The sequence below is a fragment of the Glandiceps talaboti genome, chromosome 18, assembly GCF_964340395.1.
Source record: "Glandiceps talaboti chromosome 18, keGlaTala1.1, whole genome shotgun sequence".
Taxonomy (NCBI): domain Eukaryota; kingdom Metazoa; phylum Hemichordata; class Enteropneusta; family Spengelidae; genus Glandiceps; species Glandiceps talaboti.
The window spans coordinates 17606311-17630517 of NC_135566.1; the positions used below are offsets into that span (position 1 = coordinate 17606311).

The following is a 24207-nucleotide window of genomic DNA, read 5'->3' on the forward strand; positions in this document are numbered from 1 at the left end:
CTAAAACACTCCAACTGTATTTCCAATTTCTTTTAAATCATGTTTACAAGTAATATTTAAGAACTATTTAACTTTATTCATATTTAAGAACTGTCCATGGCTTCGAAGTCCAACATCTCTCTTCACCCCGTCTAGCTCAATTGGAAATCATGAAACAAAACCTGTTCATGCAAATGAGTAAACCCCAGAGTTAGAATGATGTAAACAATATATAAGTAGCACCTTAAGCTGACAAATATACCATATTTGGACATTATGTAAATGACCCAATAAACACTAACATGGTGTGTATGGGTGGCTACATTTAAATTTGGCATTTAATGTCAGAACCTCAATGAGCTAGACGTGAGAAAATATTCGAAGCAATGGATAGCCTCAAGCCATTATTAACAAAGGAGTGTTAGTAAGACATGCGTCACCATACGTGACACAAACCCATTATATTGTGAAACTGCATTGTCATTCTTATAAAATTGTATACCCTTGTGAAAATCCCCACAGTTACAACCTCTAGATATTTCAAAGTAATCCAGAAGAGCTATATCAGGCTGATGGTTAAGAAAGTCGTTTGTTAATATATTCATGAAGCTAGTTCGAGGTTGTGACAAAAAATCACAACGGCGCCGACCCCAGGGCTCTGGATTGTTGACCCAAATCATTTTCCCAGTTTCTTTCAAAAGTTTCTGTAATTTTGCCGGTAACTGTGGGAGTCGTTTTCGGTACTCTTGAAACACATTTATGAATTCGGATTCATTCTTGAGATAGACGTCGTGTGGACCTACTGCAGCAACTAACATGTCTACCTTGTCTTGTAGACGTAATCTACTATGTATGTCACTGTCAGTTCTATCAATCACACACCGAATCCCACATCCCTCATTAGGCCCCCTCACCATGGAACTATATCCTATTTGTCCAACCAAACCCTTTGTCCATCCAGCTGTTATATTCTTGATAAACCTCTCTTTTCTTCTCTCCAAAGCTTTGAGGGTGATGAGTTTATTTTTTGAGTTATAGTAGTAAATCTGTAACATTTCATTTGCCACTTCTTCTGTTACTGAGTCTCCTATAATTAACAATTTCTTTCCGTTGATACACCTTTTTAGGTCTTCTGAACTGTACAGTTTGTAATGGCAATCATAAGGTGCCCATACACGACGATTGCTCCGGAGGATGTCGATATCACCTTCACAAAGTTTGCCATCACACCCACTTTCAGGAACAGAGACCCAACGACCAGGCAATGTTGCTGATGAACACAGTGGTGTTGTTTTTCGCTTCACGTCACAGTTTTCATTATCTTCTAGTGTTAATGCGAGAGGAACATTTTCAAGCACCGTCTTATGGCAGGGAAGTGTGTGTCTAGTGTTGAAAAGTATATACCGGTCTTTTTCCGTGTGTTCCAAAAGTATATTAAGTTGATACTGTCCTGGTGGAAGTGCAGTAATGTTCACTATAAAGTTGCCATGGTCGGAATACGTCACTGTAACCTTATTAAAATATAAATTGTATTCTCCAGGTAAATTATATTTCTTTAAATCAGGTCCTACTATTTGTGCATACATGTCTACCCAGGGTTCACATTCAACATTGTCACCCTGACTGTCGACAGCTCTTACTGATAATAATTGTGGAATGCAGGCTTTTAACACTGTTCTATTATTCTGTACTTCATGGTCAGTAGATTCCAAAATAAATCGTTTTGGGTATTCAGTTAAGTTGCAAAACTGCAAACTGTCGTTAGCCTGCAGTCTTGAGAGTTGAGCTGTAATATTGATCTTGTTGACCACAACTTCTTGATTATCTTTGACTGCAGTAGCTATCATCTTTGATGTTAAACGAGTGAGCATCTGAAATCAAAACAATAGGGATAATAAGTGCATTAATCAGAGGCAGTGCAGCCCAAATTTTGCCACAATCTAAAAGAGAGCGTAATGTTTCTTGAAATGGTAATATGGACTTAGTTTACTGTATTGTCTGCAACTGTTTACAGCCCCTTTCAAGTTACAGTTGATTGATTGATACAGCCACGCAGAAACCAATAAGAAACTGCATATGTTACACCACATGGAATTCAGACTCAGTTAGTATTGTTTACGAAACAAACAAAATTGTGACTATTTTGTAAATAGGAAAACATATACTAATTCTTGATACTGCAACAAATTCATTATAATTGTTAATACTGATTTGTGATTACTCTATTATCGATCTTTGTCAGTATTTATTTATTTATTGATTTCTGTTTGTTTTTAGTTTTTTGTTGTTTGTTTTTTGTTTGTTTTTTGTTTGTTTGTTTTGTTTGTTGTTGTTGTTGTTGTTGTTGTTGTTGTTGTTGTTTTTTGTTGTTTTTGGGGGGGGTGTTTGTCTGTCTGTATTCCAAAGTTACTGAGCCTGAGTTCCCTTGTGATTACACGTAAAGTAGCAACATTGAACAAATACAGTTACTGGTAACATTTGTCCGAAGAAAGTGAACTGAGTTGCCACCATGCAGACATCAAATGCATACGTAAAGACACTGATGCCTACTATGCTTGTGGGCGCTCGATAGAATTAATTTAAACCATTACTTTATTACACGGTATCTTGTAGGGAAAAGATATATTTAAAAGCAAAAAAATGTCAAAGTAAACAATAAATATTTGTAACCAAATATGGCCAATTTCAAGCCCCTGTGGTGTGTGTAGCGAATGATCGCGTTCTCATTTGCAAATCATTGCATGCAGGCATGTATAACACATATCATTGCAATAATGGTTTCGGTATTGCACATGTTGCACTGGAGTGAAAATACCATCGTATGCGCGCGCGCACACACAAGTGCAAGTTATCTCTGGTGCATATGTAATACTTTGTAATAAAACAGGAGTCCAAAAGTATCATGCATGTCATGGTCATGAAGGTCATGAAGGTCATGAAACAACGCATCAAGGTCATGCACTGCACTGTGTTGATATCGTGCAGCAGGTCTTTCCGGAACCTTCCTGTCCAGACTTGTGTTATATGTTTTACGTGCCCTAACCTACTTGATCAGCTTAAAATTCTGTTCTTGATATAATTTCTTGCTGTGTGTGGCACAAATCATAGATTTGCGAATACATACGCAAATAATAAAAGAGGTGGGGGGAGCTCTGACGCGCACGTTTTCAAGTGACGCGCGCGAGGACGAGAAACAAAACTCTTTTCGTCTAAGTACTAATATATTACTTAGTCATGATTTTACATCTTTGAGACGCATGCGTAAGAGATTTTAACGGGAAACGAAAAGTTTCATTATCGTGGCCCATGATCAGGACAACATATAATATCAGTGAACAATCTATGAAAAAAATTCGTGTTCCACGCCCGGATATTTTTTACACTATTCCTTCGTCATTTTATTTTCCATTAAAATATCTACTGGGGGAAATTATTTTAAAAAAGAAGAAAGGAATGGGAAATGACTGATCGTTTTACGTACGTACGTACATACATACATACTTTTCGAAAGGATAAACCGATCGAGGAACCAATTATGGACTGTAACGAACGTTCATTTAACAGTCGATTAACTGGTGTACACATTTTAATATGTTAATGAGATTTTTTTAAGTGTTTTATTTCGAGAGAGACAAACTACAACAACACAAGTGCAAAAATAACACATGACACCAAGCATAAGTTGAAAAAAATAAGGTACAATGCAGAGGTAGGGAACAAAAATTCATAGGTATTTAGAAACTTATTTGAGATTTTGACTAAGTATGGATATTCTATTTGTGATTTTTTTAAAGAGGCAAACCACTTGTAGGCATGTTTATGCGTGAATGTTTACACATTCTGCAAGCAGAGAAACGCTTTACATGGCCATGTGTGATATCGATTACGAGTGTTCATAGAATTGTTCATGAATAGGCCACCCGTACACACACAGAGAGAGAGAGAGAGAGAGAGAGAGAGAGAGAGAGAGAGAGAGAGAGAGAGAGAGAGAGAGAGAGAGAGAGAGAGAGCTACATTTATATATGTAGCTACATTTATTACAAATATCCAGTATAATACACCTCTACATCTGTAGCGGAATAGAATAAACCCTGGTGTACATAGGTTTGTGAGATTGCTTTGCTTGGCATGCCTCAAGTTTACATACACTGATTAACTTCATGCATGTCTGTATCCTAGCGACCATGTTTATATATATATACATACACATCAATGTGAAGGCTTTAATCGTATGCGCTTAAATGGCTGCAATGGATTGTACGCTCCCCGGGGAGTTGAGGAAGACTAAAAGGGCCGTTGTGCCGTTTCTGATCCATGCCAGGGGTAAAAATTGTAAAGCACTTTGAGCACGGGGTGGGAAAGCGCTATATAAGAACCCAACATTATTCATTATCAACTAAAAATGTGACACCTACCGATATACCATTAGGAATCCTTCCAACAGAGAAATGTTCCTCCTGATAAGACAGTAGAATCAGAATTATTGTTGACAACATAGTCAAAAGAGCAATAGATAACCATCGCTTGTTATTCTGTGGTGTTCTCCTACGTACATCTATATCCACTTGTTCATATTTTCTCGCCATTATGTGAACCAAATCTTAATAATACATGTATTATGTTAATTTTTTGATGCTTAGTTAGACGCTAGGGGGCGCATCCAGGTGGGTAAAGACGGTGGATGACATCGCTATGTTCTATTCTACTATAGCCTCACAAATGTCAATGTACACTGGTAGATTGCATTCGGATTATAGTATTACATGTTATATGTTTAAATGAACGCACAATTCGTTATGATAATAAAAGAATATGCCAGAAGAACGTTCTTAAGGAATACGACAAAATATATTCCGTGTCTTAGTACAGACCAGAAAATGTGAGTAGAGAGACACACACACACACACACACACAAACAAACAAACAAACACACACACACACAAACAAACAAACAAACAAACAAACAAACAAACAAACACACACACAGATATATATATATATACATATACATACATAACAGTTTGCATCTATACTGTTTGTCTGTGTACGTGTTACTATATCATTTTTACCACTTGTAGGACTTTATTTTGTACACGCACCTTTACATTCTGTAACTTGTTGTGGGGGACAGTCATATTTTAGAAAGAAAAGTGAGGAAGGGGCAGAATCGGGGGGAGGGGTCTGTAACAAGAGTTTAGTAGCAGGACTAGGGGATAGTGTGTGTGTCTGTCAGTCTGTCTGTCTGTCTGTCTGTCTGTCTGTCTGTCTGTCTGCCTGTCTGTCTGTCTCTGTCTGATAGTGTGTGTGTGTGTGTGAGTGTGTGTGTGTGTGTGTGTGTGTGTGTGTGTGTGTAGCTACATTTACATCTTATGAAATATCCAGTATAATACTCCTCAAGATCTGTAGCGGAATAGAGTAACCCCTGGTGTACAGAGGTTTGTAAGATTTGCTTTGCTTGGCATGCCTCAAGTTTACATACACTGATTAACTTCATCACGATATGCTCTACATACACAAGGGGATTCGTCGCAGACATCTCTTGATTTGTTCACATTGAAATGCGAGGATGGATTCACATTTTCAAAATAATCGTGATTTATTAATGCCGTTACCATGGTGATGATATGAAATGTCGTCTTAACTCTGACATATTTATGGTAAACGCGTCGTGCTTTATATATCCAAGTTCGTCCACCCCTGGGTTAAGTAAAACATACGTTTGCTGAATACTGTATACATTATTCAGTACTCGATCGAGCGACAACGTCAGATGCTGACTGTTGATGACATCGACAGGTAAGATATATAACGAATTCTAATTTGCAGTTTTCACATTGAGCATTACAGTAACGTTGTTTTAATATAACTTTACTTTACTATATCACCTACAAATAGATTTTCAGTGTTTTTTTATAAACTCAGCTATAATCAATTTACATTTTTAGAAGAGTAACATCCCTATTCATTATAAAATTTATACAATTTTAATTTTGCGGAATTTAATATAATATATTAGATCCAACCATATGCGCGCCTTGTTGTCCCCTTGAATTATAATTCCTAAGCATTATATTTTTTCAAACAGATGTGTGCTTCCACGTTTTTACTTTTATTAGAGAGACTTCAGTAATTACAGGGGAAGGGTCGGGTGATAATCAAGCTCTGTCTGTGCCATAACATGTAATCCTAGTCCGTTGTATGTGCTAACTTATGACCCTCCCAGATGAATTTCCTTTTCCTATGACTCTCCCCTGTTCAAATATTTCAATGAAAAACATTTTTAACACTGCCTCTCTGTGGTGTAGTTGTTCGAGCTCAAGATTAGTACGTACTCAGGAGGTCCTGTGGGTTCGTATCCTGCTAGAGACAGCGCACAGCATTTGTCATAGTAAGATCCCACCACATTGACAGTTTTAAAGACATGTGTTGCTTCCCACTATTATCACCAAAGTGAGTTGTGTTTATATTAAATCAATGTTTTGTGTTTGGATCTAATTGACTGAGCTGCAGGCCAGAACTCCCGTAGACTAGTTGAGCACACAACTGACAACCTCTAGACCGAGGTCAACATCTCCACTCCACATTTCACTGATATGTTATGATATTACTTTCCGATGGTGGCAGTGGTAGGATGTGGTAGCAGTGGGATTTTGGAGCAAGTGGCAGCGGTGGGATACCACAATCACAAAATAATGCAAAGTTAGATTTAAAAAATTTAGTCAATGTAAAATGTTACCCTCCCAAATGTTTAACATACAGTCTTTGCGCTTGCTTTAGGTACCGCACCGTCCAAAACGTCACATTACATTCAAGTTGCTTTGTGGTCTGAGCCAAAACGCACCACAAAGATGTATTTTTTATCGTACGTCAGCGGAGAAGTATAGATTAGAGAGTAAAGCATACACAAACACATTCGCATGGCAGTCACTCACTTCGTCTCTGAATATAGGCTTTTAAATTGCAAGTTATTGCGGCAAAGCCGCAAGACATTTTCCAACGTACACAGTGTAAAAGCAAGACATTTTCAAATGTACTCGGTGAACAAGCACTCTTGAAGTTTAATTTGGGTCACATCATGAGCAAAATATTTCGTGCCCCTCCTCCCCCCCCCCTCGTATTTCAGACCATCAGAATGTTCATGGTCCCCTTCAAAACCTCATTCTTTTTCATGCCCCCCCCCCTCAGTTCTCCCAGCCGTAATTCTGACCTTAGCCTTGAATACATATGTGTGTGTCCTGTGTATCATTACAAGCAATATGGTGTTGAAAGAGGAACATATGTTGAATTCTATAGATTTAATATAGCTTTATGTTTCCGTATTTGCTAGTTCAACACGGAGTTGTTTATGAATCGTTAAAAAGATAACGTCTCACCTGCCGGAGAATGGAAAGGTACATATCGTGACGGCAAACGGAATCTAAGCTGGATAGAGCACTCTAGCTAGTCACATTCATGGCGCCTCGGAAGTGCGTTCTACACCTACACTCAGACCACAGCAGTCTGAGTCCTACGCTACCACTTTTCTTTCTCCGATATATTGCTACATTAGATCACAGAGTAGGAAGATACACACAAGTCCCATATATCAATATATTGTATTGAAAATTGTTGAAAGCGTATTAACAATATGTTTTTGGACATATGCTTGTATTATAGATCCAATATGGATATATTTGTAAGCCTAGGGTAAACCTTTTTTTTGAGATAAAATCCAAAACTACTAAGTCACCGTTACTCTATCTTACTCTTATCTTTGAATGTTTATACCATTTCTCGTCACAAATTATTCTGAAATGAGATTATTAGTAACATTTGTGAACTCAGATTCCTCGTTATCACAGTAGTTTGTAAAAAAAAATATCTTTTTGAGATCGTTTACATATTTACACGATTACCAGTTATTACAATCGTGCAGTAATGAAGCCGATACGGATTTTTTTGGCGAAATTGAGATCATGTTTCTCCTCAGATAACATACAAACGGAAATGAACACAAGTACGATTTTCCAAGAAAAGTGAATACATGCCCCTAGCTACCGTGTTATCTGCTCATTACTTTGTAGAATATAGAGACAACTATTTGTAATGCGACCTATGTAGTTAAAGTTGAAGTTTAAATTGGCTCCAGGCTATACATGGGACTATTACATTAAAATGTGCGTGATATGCGATACCCTGTTGTGAGCTGATGAAATCTGTCTTAGGATGTGGCTGCTATAAATGTATTCAGAATGTATTGCTACGTTGTCATGATATATCAAGGCCAGCTCTTCGTCGTTATTTGACTTTCCCTTTTGAGAATATCACCTGCAGCAGCAGTAATAGGATCATCATCATCACCATCATCATCATCATCATCATCATCATCAACAACAACAACAACAACAACAACATTTTCGTTATCATCATATCGGCATCTACTTAATTAAGATTATCAAACAAATAATGGTGTATGGCCTACCCCCCCCCCCCCACTACACACACATAACATAACATCTCCCCCCCCCCCCGCCCTCTCTGTTTGTCTGTCTGCCTGTCTCGTTCAGGCTGGTGTAAAATCTACAAAGTTTGTAGATTTTACACCAGCCTGATGGGTAAAATACCTAGCTGCTTAAATTCGGGGTCGGTATGGGCAAGGAATTCAGAGAATGTACTAAGGCGGGTAATTTTCTTTTTGTAATTAATATGGTGGCTCCAGGAAAGAAGTAAAAGTATTCCCTCAGATTTAGAATTATGTGTGGAAGGATTAGCGAGGTAAACAACACTTGAACACAAGAATAGATTTCGGAACAAAGTGGCGATAAGTCCGGCCTTTGGGGAAATAAATTTGACGACTTTCTGAATGTGGGACCTTCATTTAAAATTGATATGTAAAGTGAAACTCCAAGATAAGTTGTCGAAGAGACATTTTCCAATTCACGACCGCCGATCGATATCCAGATAGCCCTCAACGTTCACGGGTTTACGGATGTTGTTATGATGATGTAAATAGTTTTTCTTCAACGTTGATCGTGAGTTTATTTGCCCGACACCAATCGCAAACCTTTTGAAAGTCAGAATTTATTTGTGAGAGATTGATGTCATTGCCTTCGATAAAATTAAATAAGTTGGTGTCGTCTGCAAACAAGCCGAAACTGGAAGGAGTAAGGAGAATTCGCAATATCGTTGATATAGCTGTTTTATGTATCCTGTGTACAAAAGATTTGAAGGATCGGGTGGCGGTGGTAATGAATCAGAGGACGACCCTGTATATTTTTTTAATGTTTCTCATTACTTTTTCATAGCAGCTATGAGTCGGTCGGTCGGTCGGTCGGTCGGTCGGTCGGTCGAAAAGTAAAGAAATGAAGAAGAAAAATCTTTTTTCAGCTATCCTCGTTTTATTGGATTCCTGTACACAATTGGCATGTTCTCACCCCCCCCCCCACCACACACACACACACACACACACACACACACACACACACACACACACACACACACACACACACACACACACTTGAATAACTTCCGTATTGAAAGAAATTCTCTGTTCGTGAACAAGTATCATTGTACAACAATGTTCGGCCAACTGTATCTCCTAGCCTGTCTCAAACTGTGCTAAAACTACAATACCTACTAGCAGCAAGTTTCCATCCCTTGAATTTTCCCGGTCAGTTGTAATAAGTTTATATAAAGGGCAAATTATAGAATGGTTTGAATTTGAATTTCACCATGTTTCAGACAAAACTAAAAAAAATAAAAGAAGGACATCAGATCATCGTAATGCTTAGCTAACGACTTTTTGTTTTATCTGGCAAACAGTCAGAATTTAGTTCCATAGATATGTACAGGTTCACTACATAAATGTTATGTTATTCCAACGATTCATGACTAGCTAAGGTCTTGGGTTGTTGCTATACAGATTGATGGGTCTCTATTTTTTTTTTACCTTGTATAGATCTTACGGTTATAGGTCCAGCTGAATTTTCAGTGTTTTGAGTTGCATTGTTGGTTTCCCTAAAAGACGCCTTGTTTATCATTTGGAGGGGGTTAAGTTTTCGTTGATGTACTTACGATTGTTACTTGTATATCCAATGTTACGAGATCGAGTGGTTTTGTCTTTGAGATGTTACTTTCACGTAGTTTTCGTGCAAAACATCGGATTACATGAAATAATGAACGTGAAACTTAAACCATGCACAAGCCAAGTTGAACAAAAAATATGGAATATGTACTCTGGTCGTTCTACGTAACGACAACACGCGTCTATGTCACGACAACACGTGTCTACGTCACTGGTTCTGCTGTTCGAATGAATCAACACGTTCAAAATTGTCAATACATTCCCCGATTTTTCTTTGATATTACTGGCGCTGATATAATTATGTTATTCTCCAATATTTTTTCTTCATTCAGCTGGAAAATACTCGTGACCTAAGGGTTGTCAGGCCCCTTAGGTCACTCGTATTTTCCTCGGCTGAACGACGAAAAATATTGGGGAATAACATCGAACTATATCATGATGAATGTGTTCTATGATTTCCTCCATGATTTGAGTAAATACCTCACCATGTGTTACTAATGAGTAGATTTGGTTTCCGACTCATTTATCAAACACAGGAACAAATCCTAAATATATTACCGAATCCAAAGGATCTTGTGTTATTCAAATAAATCAAATTACACGAATACACAAGACGATGTGTCAGGCAGGGATCCTAAATTGCACCGTATCCTGCTGATTAACTTTTAAATATCGTCCTTTTAAAATGAATTTTTTTTTTCGAATATAAATTTACAACATTTCGGAGAACATGTTTTCGCATGAACAATAACACAACTTTTTTCCTTCAACTTGAAGAACACATATAGGGATACATTTGGCAGTGCAATAGTCAAACTATACAATATAGACATCCTGTGATATCTGTATGCGAGTATCGATTTCTTGTACACGGTTCAGTGTTTGTTCAAGAAACTGCAGGAACCATCCTCAAGATACTTTTTTTTCACAATTCCATACTGGAAACCCCACTAACGAGTCCGAAACGTACATTCTAAAGATCGATGTGAAATGTGAACACACACAAAAGCATCTTGTTTTATTCAATATTGTGGAACTCAAGCATATAACAGGCAACAATGCCTACAGGCGTACGTTGCTAGGCAACCGATCTACATACCACTACTCATACCATTCACTGTAGAGTTATTGTACAAATATCAATGGAAGTGAAGAAGTCAAATTCCTCAATTAAGTTTCCTTATCGATTTTTAGTGTAAATCGTTATGTTCCCTTCGACTAGATAAAATGTTGACGTATAAAATTCTACAGTTCTTCTACAACAGAAATTACACGGCCATCATATAAGGAACTAGACACAACTGGGATTTGGAAGATAAAATCGGTCGATGAACATTACCGTATTTAAACATTCTAAATGTGTTGCTTGTCTTTTGCATACTTTTCTTCTTATTTTTAAATAATGAGGTCAATATTACAATTTTTGATTGAAAGAAGACATTTTAAGGAAAATGATTTTAAAAAAGGGAGATTGTGAACATATCTTTTTTTTGTATTGCTGTGCTGAGACACTGCCGTGTTTTTTGTTTGTTTGTTTTTCGTTTATTTGTTTGCTAGTTTGTGCTTGTATAAGTGTGTATGTTTTTTTCCATAACATTTAGATATAGTCATGTGTTCACATACTACGCCGTGCCTTGATATCTTTGATAAAGAATTTTGATTCGAAAGGTCGGATAGCATCTATGTATTCGGACTGTCTCACTCGTTCCTTGTGCATTTGTGTGTGTGTGTGTGTGTGTGTGTGTGTGTGTGTGTGTGTGTGTATGTATGTATGTATGTATGTATGTATGTGTGTGTATATATGACCGTGTGTGTGTGTGTGTGTGTGTGTTGGTGTAAGTGTGTGTGTGGGGGGGGAGAGAGAGAGCGAGAAATGACTAACGAGCTAGTCTTCACGAAAATGGGCGTATGAAAACATATCGTTCAATAATCCCCATGGGCTCATTAATATAGAAATATACTGAGATCTGATTCCCTGCTATTGTAATATCGCACGTAGGCATACCGAGTTTATCATGGTGACCTATTTCATTTTTTCAAAAAAAAATGTTAAAGGGACACAGTCTCTAAATGTGTGGGTTTTTTATATTTCGTTTTATTTTTATATGTTATTCCAACTGCTACAACATGTTGAACCCAATCTTACAACTTGTAGAGCTCACACTAGGAATTTAAATATGATAATAAAACTATGACGTAATTGTTTTGTACCCCAAAAATTCGAAAAAGTTTGCCACACCTCCACATCTACTAGCACTATACTGTATCAGTACATATTAAAGATTTTAAGTAAATTTTAGTATGTACGTATACAACTATAGACTGTCAACAGTGTGCTTGACTTTTTGTAATTTATCTTTAATGCTATTTTTGTTGATGAAATATAATTAAAACCTGGTGTGCGTTGTACTTACGATGAAGTCAAGACGACGTCGAATTATATATCAATGTATTCGACACAGTGAGTAGCACGCAATCTGTTCGCATTCTGATTATTGCATCGCATGTTATAGGTTATGTACATAATTAGCAATAAATAAAAAAAAACATTTCAGAAGGTTTTTATAGAAATATGACAAAATATAATCCTTGTCTCAATACAGACTAATGCAGCATCGGTAATCGGTTTCTTGGCTTATCAAGGTAGACCCAAACTGAAGCGATTGTTGTCTGGGTCGCAAGAGGGTGATAGTGGTCTTTTCGTTGTTTGGATATCATATTGGCCTGTAATCAAGATAATGAATATGTAAACACTGGAAGGTCGCAGAAATGCACTAGGTACAATCATTGAAGTCATCAGAAACGCCACCCTACTTGGAGAACAAATAAAGCCTCGCCCTTTCAATACCTTCATATCAACACATCACAACTATAATTATAGTTTGTGTCTATCTTTGTACACTGTAATGACGTCATCGGTTCTGGCTTGTTAGCCTGCCCTAAAAAGTGAAAATGGAGATTAGACCGCGCCCACAACGGCTGATCTGTCAGTCTAGTATCTTAGTAAACCGAAACATTGATTGCCGCTGTTGTATTACATGTTGTGCTTTCACCTTTAGCCGACAATATAAGGCATTTGTATGCTTTAGAATTCTTATTACTTTACAGTGTAAGAATGAGCGCTACTTGTGAAAATGTCATACCATGACGTCAGTGTCAACTGTTGCTATCCCAGAATTAATTGAACTAATAAATCACGAAAACATCTCGATTAAGGTGACATTGACGATTCTTCATGTTATAGCAGTAAATATCAACGCGTGTCTCTTTTTTTAAAACCTCGCCGGGATATGTAAGTCGATGTGAAGTTTTGTAGCCTGATGAGTTTACCAAGGTATTTCAGTGAATGGTTAAAATTGTTGCTATGGAAACTTACACAGCTCTAAACTCAAATTTATTCAAAAGCATTAATTATGGTGATTATTAGTTTGGACTTCGTGTTATTCGTGCGTGAATAGTTTAACGTGTATTTTTAGACATAGATTTGACCTTTGAAAGAATGTAGTGGACTATAGAGCCGATTGTTTGCTTGTTGCAGGGGGGATTGACAAAATATTACAATGTATTTTCATGGGTTAGTATTGTTTGACGCCCCCCCCCCCCCGGTGAAGACAGTGAACCTCCCCAACAATGTCCAAATTTCACCCACACCCCGCACACATTTGGTGAACCCACCCTTTATCTGTGACGAGCGATATATGCGAGATACTCCGAACTGACGGCATTTCTATACACGCCGCGAGATTGCAAACTACAACCAGTTGGACATAAACAGAACATACAAGAGAAGCAACGATTTCGACAAATTGGTGAGTGATCAGATAATGACGTTGTTATCACCTGAGAACGCGTAAATGTGGCGGGTAGATGTGACGAGGGTAATATTTAGTACCGTAACGGCTGTCTTTTAAAATTAGACGTAATGCTGAAGTTCATGATAATGGAGAGTACGTAATATGCGTTCGAACACCAAAGGTTATTGCGTTGTATGACATTGTTCTAGGAATAATGCAATTTGGAGCTAGTCGGGCAATTACTTTGTCAAGTGACCTATATATTATCACCAATTTGTTTTCTTTCGTTAAACCATACAAGAAATCAAAGTTGTCGACAACGTTTAGATATAGCTACACATTTTCCTAATTGAGAGTGGGTGATGTCGAATGAACTCCTTACGTTATCCATAGTCTATGCTTTATCTTTGAGATATTGACTATCGATCCTGACGACGTTAGCTGGTTTGTCATAAATTACATATTTATAGTACATACTGCATTCTCTAAAAGTGTACTAGAGTTATAAAGTTATCGTTATTATTATCATTATTACAAATATTATCAGGGTGTTGTGAGAGATATGAGCTGATAATAACTTGCAGTGAATATCAACGCACATAAAATCGTGCCGTGTTGCACATATTTTCATAGCTCCCATAAATATTTCTGTTTTTACGCGAAGATTTAAACAAGAGCGACAGAATGCGTATGAAGTGTGATTACTGTCACTGAGTCGAAAACATAGTTATAATGGTCGGTGATTATGTTGCAGCATTTACGTTATTTTAAGCACAGTATTGGTTTTTAGGTCAAAGACGGAACCGCACTGATCAGGGAGTAATAATGTGAATATATTACATTAATTATACGTTTTCACACAGACAAGGAAGAAACCTTGTGGTTTGCACGATATTGGATAACAAAAATCAATGTATTTTGGAGTAGACATGTTCTTTAACTTTTTACAGTAATGTAATTACACTGAGTCGACGTCGAATGTTACAGAGTGCTCACTACAGTGTGTCATCCGCAACATACGACGTGTGCGCAGACATAATTGCACATTTCCTTCTTCTCCTCGAATTTCCCTATTTACAATAGAAGCCAATTAACCCGAAACAAAATGTTATCTAGTTCAACAAAACTCTTATTATTTGCTACCAAAAATTTAGTATTTTAGAGCAAGTGTGTGTGGGGGGTAGATATCATTTGCTTGTACGTTCCTGATTGGCTCTATCTGCATTTGTCTTCACTGAAGTAGTGGGGGGGGGGGTATTTTTGTGTTTACCCTGGACTCTGCAGACTGCATCGGCTGGACTATGGCAAACACGAAAAAAGACCGATGCCAGGGTATTTAAGTGATACTGACCTGAAACAGTTCTTTTTTTGCTTTTTTGGCCTAACATTTTTAATGTTTAGCAAAACAAAAATTGTTACATATGAATCGTTTAGTGATTATATTTTTTCATCATAGTGCCAAGAAAAAAGTGTGTTTGTTACAATGTATATGATTTGGCGCCAATCTCCAAACACAAGAGTAGCTCTTCCAAAATAAATGTTGATAAGATTTCTGTGGCGCCAGATGATAAAATGTACTGAGCAATCTTAGTACGATATTTCAAGACGATGTTCTAGTGCAGGTTAACTGTCTTCTATCGTCACACGCTGAGGTTATATTCAGCTTAATGCTTTCGTAGATCTAGAGTTTACGTCTTAAAAGGATTTCAAAAACGGTTACACTACTCAGAGATGAGTACTTAAAAGTTTGTGAAGAATGAACGTCCTAGGGGGATAACTGTTATCTTGAATTTTAATTGTGGAAAATCGACCATAAACCTAGTAATAACATGTTCTTGATGCCATTTACAATGTTGTTGCCTCACTGAGTAAATGGCAATTCATGCAAATCGCTTGGAACTATGAGAACAAGAGCGATTATCGCGAGGAAGAGTACTATAGTACCTTGCATTCAAAGTAGTAATACGTTTTGTCAATTTTCAAGTTGAAAGACTTTCCGACAGATTCAATCTGAAAACTACCTCCTGTGTGATGTAAAAGCGTCTTTTTATGATGATTCTAGAATTGTTTTCCTGTTATTTAGACAGCCGGCCATTGATCAAGCTATAAACTTAAAGATGGATGGATGGATATCGATTGATTGATGGATGGACAGACGGACGGACGGATAGACAGATCGACAGACAGATAGACAGACAGACAGACAGACAGACAGACAGACAGACAGACAGACAGACATGGTTTATCTGTCCAAATTTTGGATTGATCGAATGACCCTTTTGGTCAATGTCTTATGTAATTTATTTTTCTCGCATTGGCCCATACTAACGTCAGAACATGTATCCGCGAAGCAATTTGCCAACTGGTGTGTTAGGTTATGTAGTTAGAGTAAGCTCTATATAGCCTGAGGTGGACACATCATATATAGAATATGTGATCAATCACGTCGTTGGGATCAAATCATTCCTTAATGGCTGTCATCAATATACTGATATTTTAGATATTTGATGTGAACGTACTCTGTAGTGTTAGAAACATAATATACATGTGTAAATGTTCAAGTTAGAGGAGGGGGTTGAGGGCAGTATCAGGGATATGCTGGACTTCGAAAATAATACATCCCCGCTGTCCAAAAACAGAACTGTCTTTTTAGATGATGTCAGTGACTAAAATCGAGGTTCTATCCATGGCAAATCTTGAAAAAACATTGAATAACACACGTGACGCCGTGTAAGCATTAGCTCACATGACGTCAAACCATTCGGAATCTTTCAAATACCTGTGTAGTCAAAAATCTACTCGTAAGGAATGCCGTATAAGACATAAATCAATAAAATTATTTTTTTTTTAAAAATAGAAACAGAGACATCAACAAAACTTTTTTTTTGGAAGAACATAAAATATGAAAAGGGAAATCACCTAGATGCGAGAATGATGTTGAAATCACATATATTAGAGTATTTAATACATGCACATTTTGACCACAATGTAATAATATATAATGGAGAACATGTAAACATATTTGTGGATTTATTAAATAATAAGGTAAGAGAGAACAACGAAGCAAATAAAGTCGGTCGTTACAAGGTATGGGGTCTCATCTCGGGTTACATTTGAAATAAGACTTTACATGAGGAATACATTTAACACTACTAGTACAGCTGGTCGTCACGACCAGGCATATTTAATGACACTGTGCAGATTTATTTTGTGTGAAACCCCTTCAAATTTTCTCTCAAAAAGGTCGGTGACAACAAATAGGTGAATATTGGACAGCACTGACTGATATTGCAATAACAATGTCTATATACTTTGACTCGATAGTTTATGTACTCGGTACACTACTTGCCAAATAAGTAATTTAATGCACTTATGCTCCAGTTCAATATTGTAGCGTGATGTTGTATAACTTCTCCCGTAATTGCAGTTGAGACGAATGAGTTGCCATGACAACTGTTCAAGGATGTTATTGTCGATGTTTCATGGTATTTGATATCTAATTAGCGAAGTTAGAAAAGTGTATCGGATTTGTGGTATGAGGTAAATATCAAAATATAAATATAAAAGGTCTTCTTTTAGCTGCCTAGGTAAATGTTGTAACAACAGATAATGTGTCCATGCAGTGGTTAATAAGGTCTCCTATACGAGTTGGTTCGATTTTCAAAAAAAAACGTTTTCGAATTCTGTCATTGCCATTACATTTGTTAGACTAATTACATATATATCTGTTTCAATATAGCGAAGTAGAAAAGGGTCAACTAAATGCTTGGCTTTTAAATTATAGATGTTGTTCTCTGCAGGGATGAGAAAAGGCTGGCTCCATCAAGGTATGGGGAATCCAGATAATTTCCGTGAGAGTGTAATGACTAACTAACATGGCAATCTTAGTCTACACCCAAAAACTTGACCCATCTATAAAAGTTTTAAGAGACATGAATTTTGAACGTGAAAATTGTCTGATTTAAGGAAATTATCCGCAAAATGTAGTTTCCAAGCAGGTACGTGCTGAAGTTGTAGAAGACTCATTCATTTGATTTAGTTGTCACATATGTCTATTTATGTGTATACTAGTCTAGTTCCAATACGACCGTGTTACGATTTACGCTACTTTATCTTCACACATTACGTCTAGTCAATGCCGAACATTTCACCGTTAATCTGGCTAAACCCCATGCTGGGCGAAGGGTAAATGGCGCATGCCAGTAGTAACCCATCACAAATTGACAGGCGGTTGTTATTTCCTTAAGACAATTGCTCATTAATATTTAATTAGTACAGCTGTACTAAAGTAAAATCACGTGAAGACGCGAGAACATTACCACGTTTATATGAACGCTGTTGGAGGTAGCACAGATATCTGTGCTAGGTAAGTGTAAAAATTTGACAAGATGCAATGTGTGAAGATAACATAGTATAAATCGTAACACGGTCGTACGTAATGGAACTAGCGACTGTGTATACAAACACTTTCACTACACCTTGTTCCCCCAATTTCAGTTTAGTTTAGTACAAAGCATAGTCCTTATGACACTAAACATTTAAGTTCACACTACATTCCCTCTATTGCAGATTGTCCAGGGAAAGTATCACTTCATGCCTTTTCACAAGGTGTTTCCTGACTTTGATAGAGTGGCTGATCATGATTATATAAGTATATAATGTTCGGGGGGGGGGGCACAGTATCAGACTGAAATTACCATCATTATCGTTAGTATTACTATCGTGGTTGTCATTGATGGAGGACACATGGTGGATTTTATGTTTGTTTGTTTGTTTGTTTGTTTGTATGTATGTATGTATGTTTATTTGTTTGTTTGTTTGTTTGTTTGTTTACTTCTCATTTTTCAGCTGCACATACTTAAAAAAACCTGATAAAATTGACAAAAATCCAGTGACTTTCTAGCATAGAATACAACTACAAATTTAAGCTTAGTTTTTATACTGAGATGTTTAATTATTATTTTTTGTATATTGATTGGCTGTTGGATGTCACGGAAGAAACTGAAAGGAACCTAAAACTATACAATATTCAAGACGACAAAACAGTTTTATTCAGTGATATTTTGACAACATTCAGGAAAATATCAAAGACTTGGGGACTTATTGTATTCGAATGTTGAAACAAACATTGTTTGTTTGTTTGTTTGTTTACTTCTCATTTTTCAGCTGCACATACTTAAAAAAACCTGATAAAATTGACAAAAATCCAGTGACTTTCTAGCATAGAATACAACTACAAATTTAAGCTTAGTTTTTATACTGAGATGTTTAATTATTATTTTTTGTATATTGATTGGCTGTTGGATGTCACGGAAGAAACTGAAAGGAACCTAAAACTATACAATATTCAAGACGACAAAACAGTTTTATTCAGTGATATTTTGACAACATTCAGGAAAATATCAAAGACTTGGGGACTTATTGTATTCGAATGTTGAAACAAACATTGAGCTTATGTTGTCTCTTAGTCGTGAAACGTTCATCCGTGGTATCATCTCCGTCGCCGTGAGTGATTTTTTTCTGAATCAGTTAATCATCTTGGCGGCAGGAAAACAGTGCTAAATTTACGTCAAACTGGGTTGTTATAATCTGCAAATAAAAAGACCCCGCAGACACATGCAGTTTTATAAATCTAATCACCGGTACAATGTCAACTACGTAGTGATCGGATTAATCAATACACCATACGTCAGAAGTAACAATTCCGTGCGTTCTAAATCGTTCAGCACATAAACTTGTTTTTGTTTTTTTTATTTTGAGTTTGACATCTTGTCAGTGATTGATGATTGCAATGATAAATAGGATGATGAGGGTTTTGATAAACGTATGTGGTGTTTGAAGAGAATTACGAGACTCAGTTTACTTATATATGCTATGTCCTCGTATCGGTTACAGAGTGTACGTTTACGGTCTAGATAAATACTACTAGTATAGCTATATGATTTATAAAGTTATCAGTGAGACATACTATTACTAATTCAGTTTATCTATGACGCCCACCCCCAACCCTTCCTCCGAAATGAAAGCAACTTTACATCAACAACAACGACGACGACGACGACGACGACGACGACAACAATAACAACAACAACAACAACAACAACAACAACAAAGATAAAACGTGACAAAATCTACCCTTGTTCCTTATGTATTACATCTAGTATAAGGAAAGCAAGTTATCGACGACCTAAAAATCTAGGCATACACTTAAACTATTGCTGTTGTATGTGTTAAATTACACAAGTGGGTGATATCCCCGGTGATATCAGTGTCTTGGTAACGTGTGCTTATAGTCACATAGTCATCAAGATAGTGTAAACCCAGGTTGAACGTGCCGCCACTTGAGAAAAACTCGCTATCAGAGATACCATCCTGCTGTGACAGTAGTGATACCAACATTTATTAACAGCTTATATCAACATGTTGCAATAACAGACTTTAAGATTAATAGTAGTAATTGATGTCTGTGTTACAATTGGTTTATAGATAGCTGTCGTCGTAAAGGACAAGCATAGCGAATATATTTCTAGGTTTTATTTGCTATTTCATGGATGTATATCCTATTTAAATCAGTAAATCAAATTAAACCCCCTATGTTTGCACAATCTAACCACCTTCAGGGTCTAATTAGAAAGCTTAGAGAGATTTGCATTTGTAGCCAATTAGATTAACATGCATGTCTCCCTTTATGTGAACAACATCATCCTCACAGACGATAAAGCATAGCATAACGTCCATATTTGTATTCCTGAAGGGTTTTAATGTTTAGAATATACTCGTAGTGTCAACAGTTGAATTTCCGTTCGCAAAGAAGAATCTGTGTAACATTATATCAATGTATATTGCCACCTGTCAACAATTTAAACAGATGTTCATCCCGTTGTTGACCGTTGAAGGCATGTCCAATACACTTAAGTTGTACTTGTTAAGGGGAGAGATCAATAATTTAATATAGGATGATAAAAACGTAAATCGTTTAGTTGGGGGTGAGGATGGGGGAAGAGGTTGAACCATTTTAGTCCTCATCTGATTTTACTTTTAATGGAATCTCTTTTGTACTCTTAAATACAAATGATTGTTGGATTTACACTTTTCTAGACAAACCATTTTGATTTCAGTCAAAAGAAGAATTCTCATTGTTGTGCATTATTTATGACGCATTTTATCATTCTTATGAATGAACGAAAAATTATTGATGGCTAGCTACTACAGTGTTAATTAATCATAGACATTTACTGAACTTTTGGCTTTCAGTTGCCTCAATTTATTTATGTAGGAACGAACCATAAAAGATAGCATTTTTGGAAATCATCCTGAAAGCAATTTCACATTGATATATATTGATAAAAGGAATGCATAAAAATTCACCAGAACATCATGGTCACATAGTGGTCTATGGCGGCATTTATAATATTTGTAGTAATTCAGGACAAAGAATTCTAAGCTGTACTAACAATCCGCAATAAACTGCGCCCAATCTTTCTTCAACTGCAACCTTTTCATCTTTGTATTTTTTCAAGATTTTAAGTGAAGTGGTGAGCACACCCTCCATCGTTATAAAATTGTATGACTCACAGACGGATTGGACGCAGTTGGTCACGGATTCTAACATAAAATAAGTAATATTGATCATATGCTGCATGTTGTACTTTGTCTCTGTGGGGTGCGAGAGAGTTATCTGTGATGCATCTCTGTGGGGTGTGAGGGAGTTATCTGTGGAGCGTCTCTGTGGGGTGTGAGAGAGTTATCTGTGATGCGTCTCTGTGGGGTGTGAAGGAGTTATCTGTGGAGCGTCTCTGTGGGGTGTGAGGGAGTTATCTGTGGAGCGTCTCTGTGGGGTGTGAGAGAGTTATCTGTGATGCGTCTCTGTGGGGTGTGAGAGAGTTATCTGTGATGCGTCTCTGTGGGGTGTGAAGGAGTTATCTGTGGAGCGTTTCTGTGGGGTGGGAGGGATATGTGGTGTATCTCTGTGGGGTGTGAGGGAGTTATCTATGGAGCGTCTCTGTGGGGTGTGAGGGATATGTGGTGTATCTCTGTGGGGTGTGAGGGAGTTATCTATGGAGCGTCTCTGTGGGGTGTGAGGGAGTTATCTATGGAGCGTCTCTGTGGGGTGTGAGGGAGTTATCTATGGAGCGTCTCTGTGGGGTGTGAGGGAGTTATCTATGGAGCGTCTCTGTGGGGTGTGAGGGAGTTATCTATGGAGCGTCTCTGTGGGGTGTGAGGGATATGTGGTGTATCTCTGTGGGGTGTGAGGGAGTTATCTATGGAGCGTCTCTGTGGGGTGTGAGGGAGTTATCTATGGAGCGTCTCTGTGGGGTGTGAGGGAGTTATCTATGGAGCGTCTCTGTGGGGTGTGAGGGAGTTATCTATGGAGCGTCTCTGTGGGGTGTGAGGGAGTTATCTATGGAGCGTCTCTGTGGGGTGTGAGGGAGTTATCTATGGAGCGTCTCTGTGGGGTGTGAGGGAGTTATCTATGGAGCGTCTCTGTGGGGTGTGAGGGAGTTATCTATGGAGCGTCTCTGTGGGGTGTGAGGGAGTTATCTATGGAGCGTCTCTGTGGGGTGTGAGGGAGTTATCTATGGAGCGTCTCTGTGGGGTGTGAGGGAGTTATCTGTGGAGCGTCTCTGTGGGGTGTGAGGGAGTTATCTGTGGAGCGTCTCTGTGGGGTGTGAGGGAGTTATCTATGGAGCGTCTCTGTGGGGTGTGAGGGAGTTATCTGTGGAGCGTCTCTGTGGGGTGTGAGGGAGTTATCTATGGAGCGTCTCTGTGGGGTGTGAGGGAGTTATCTATGGAGCGTCTCTGTGGGGTGTGAGGGAGTTATCTATGGAGCGTCTCTGTGGGGTGTGAGGGAGTTATCTATGGAGCGTCTCTGTGGGGTGTGAGGGAGTTATCTATGGAGCGTCTCTGTGGGGTGTGAGGGAGTTATCTATGGAGCGTCTCTGTGGGGTGTGAGGGAGTTATCTATGGAGCGTCTCTGTGGGGTGTGAGGGAGTTATCTATGGAGCGTCTCTGTGGGGTGTGAGGGAGTTATCTGTGATGCATCTCTGTGGGGTGTGAGGGAGTTATCTATGGAGCGTCTCTGTGGGGTGTGAGGGAGTTATCTATGGAGCGTCTCTGTGGGGTGTGAGGGAGTTATCTATGGAGCGTCTCTGTGGGGTGTGAGGGAGTTATCGTCCTTCAAAACATAATGAAGATAATCTATTGATAGAAACGTGACAAAATATCAAGATTTAAGTATCATATTTGTTCATACCTCAGTCTCTGAATGCTATGTTCATTGCTATCCTATCTCATAACACTATGGTAACTACCGCGGCTTGATTGAGCACGTTGTGGACCCCTACACGTATGCTTAATATCATCTTACTATATAGAAGCGTCTTATATGGTCTAGAGGCTATCCATGGCTACGAAGATCTTTTTCTCCCCGTCTGGTGAAATGGATGGATCTATAGCTAGCACAACACTCCATTCTAAAGTATCAATTACCACCAACAGTTGTATGAATCCCATTGGTGTACATGTTATCATGTCCTCATGTGACTTACTTGCTGACTGGAAGGGGGGGGGGTGTAATAGGCATAATTTGCATGTTAAATAGGATTGCAATTAATTGAATATTAATGAAGTGGCCAATTTCAAGCGCCTGTCAATGTGAGATTTCGATAGACTGTGTCTATTTCGCTAGACATGGAGATTGAGATCTTCATAGCCATGACCATGGATAACTACTGGACTACATCAAACCATGCAACTGGGATTATACCACGAAGAGTATCATTCTTTGGTGTTAGTTACTGAATGAATTGTAACAATGACAAAAGGCTAGGTAAGGTAAAGTAAATAATAGAAACTCTTATGCCAATTTGGAAGTTTGGAATGGTTTTCCAAAATAGCGTAATTTGATCTCTGTGCATCACTATGCATACTTTGTGTTAATATTTCATTTCTTCTATCAGTTATCATCTCATCTATTATCAATAAATTGTTATCACCTCAAATAGATTTCAGATTTTCACTGGTGACAAAACTGTTATGTTAAATCGTTCAAATTATGTGCATTTCCCATTACAAGGATATGTAGAAGTAGCCATCTAGGAGATACGATCTAAGAAATGATGATACGTGACTGGCTTAATGCCTTCATTTGTATATATTTCCCCCCAAAGAAGTATTCAGTTCCCACAGCACCAAGGCAATTTGCCTGTTGCATGGTTAGTGTCAAGGGTTAACGTTTGTTGCGAGACACTCTATGTACCTTTGTGTGCACACGGTACATTAAACTTGCAAATTGCAAATTTCAGACCTTACTGGGTGTGTATATTTCATGGTGAAAAAGTAAAAGATTTTAGACTCCTTTCGTACAAACGA

General features: G+C 37.8%; 1 protein-coding gene across 1 annotated transcript in view; it reads right to left on the reverse strand.

Moving 5' to 3' along the window:
- Positions 1 to 1526: 1526 nt before the first annotated feature.
- LOC144449836 (uncharacterized) overlaps positions 1527 to 24207 on the reverse strand; it is a 34261-nt gene continuing 11580 nt past the window's right edge. The window contains exon 2 of the mRNA XM_078140410.1: positions 1527 to 1850. Within this exon, the coding sequence (XP_077996536.1) occupies positions 1801 to 1850 (50 nt within the window). The 3' untranslated portion in view covers positions 1527 to 1800. The remainder of the gene's footprint in view (positions 1851 to 24207) is intronic.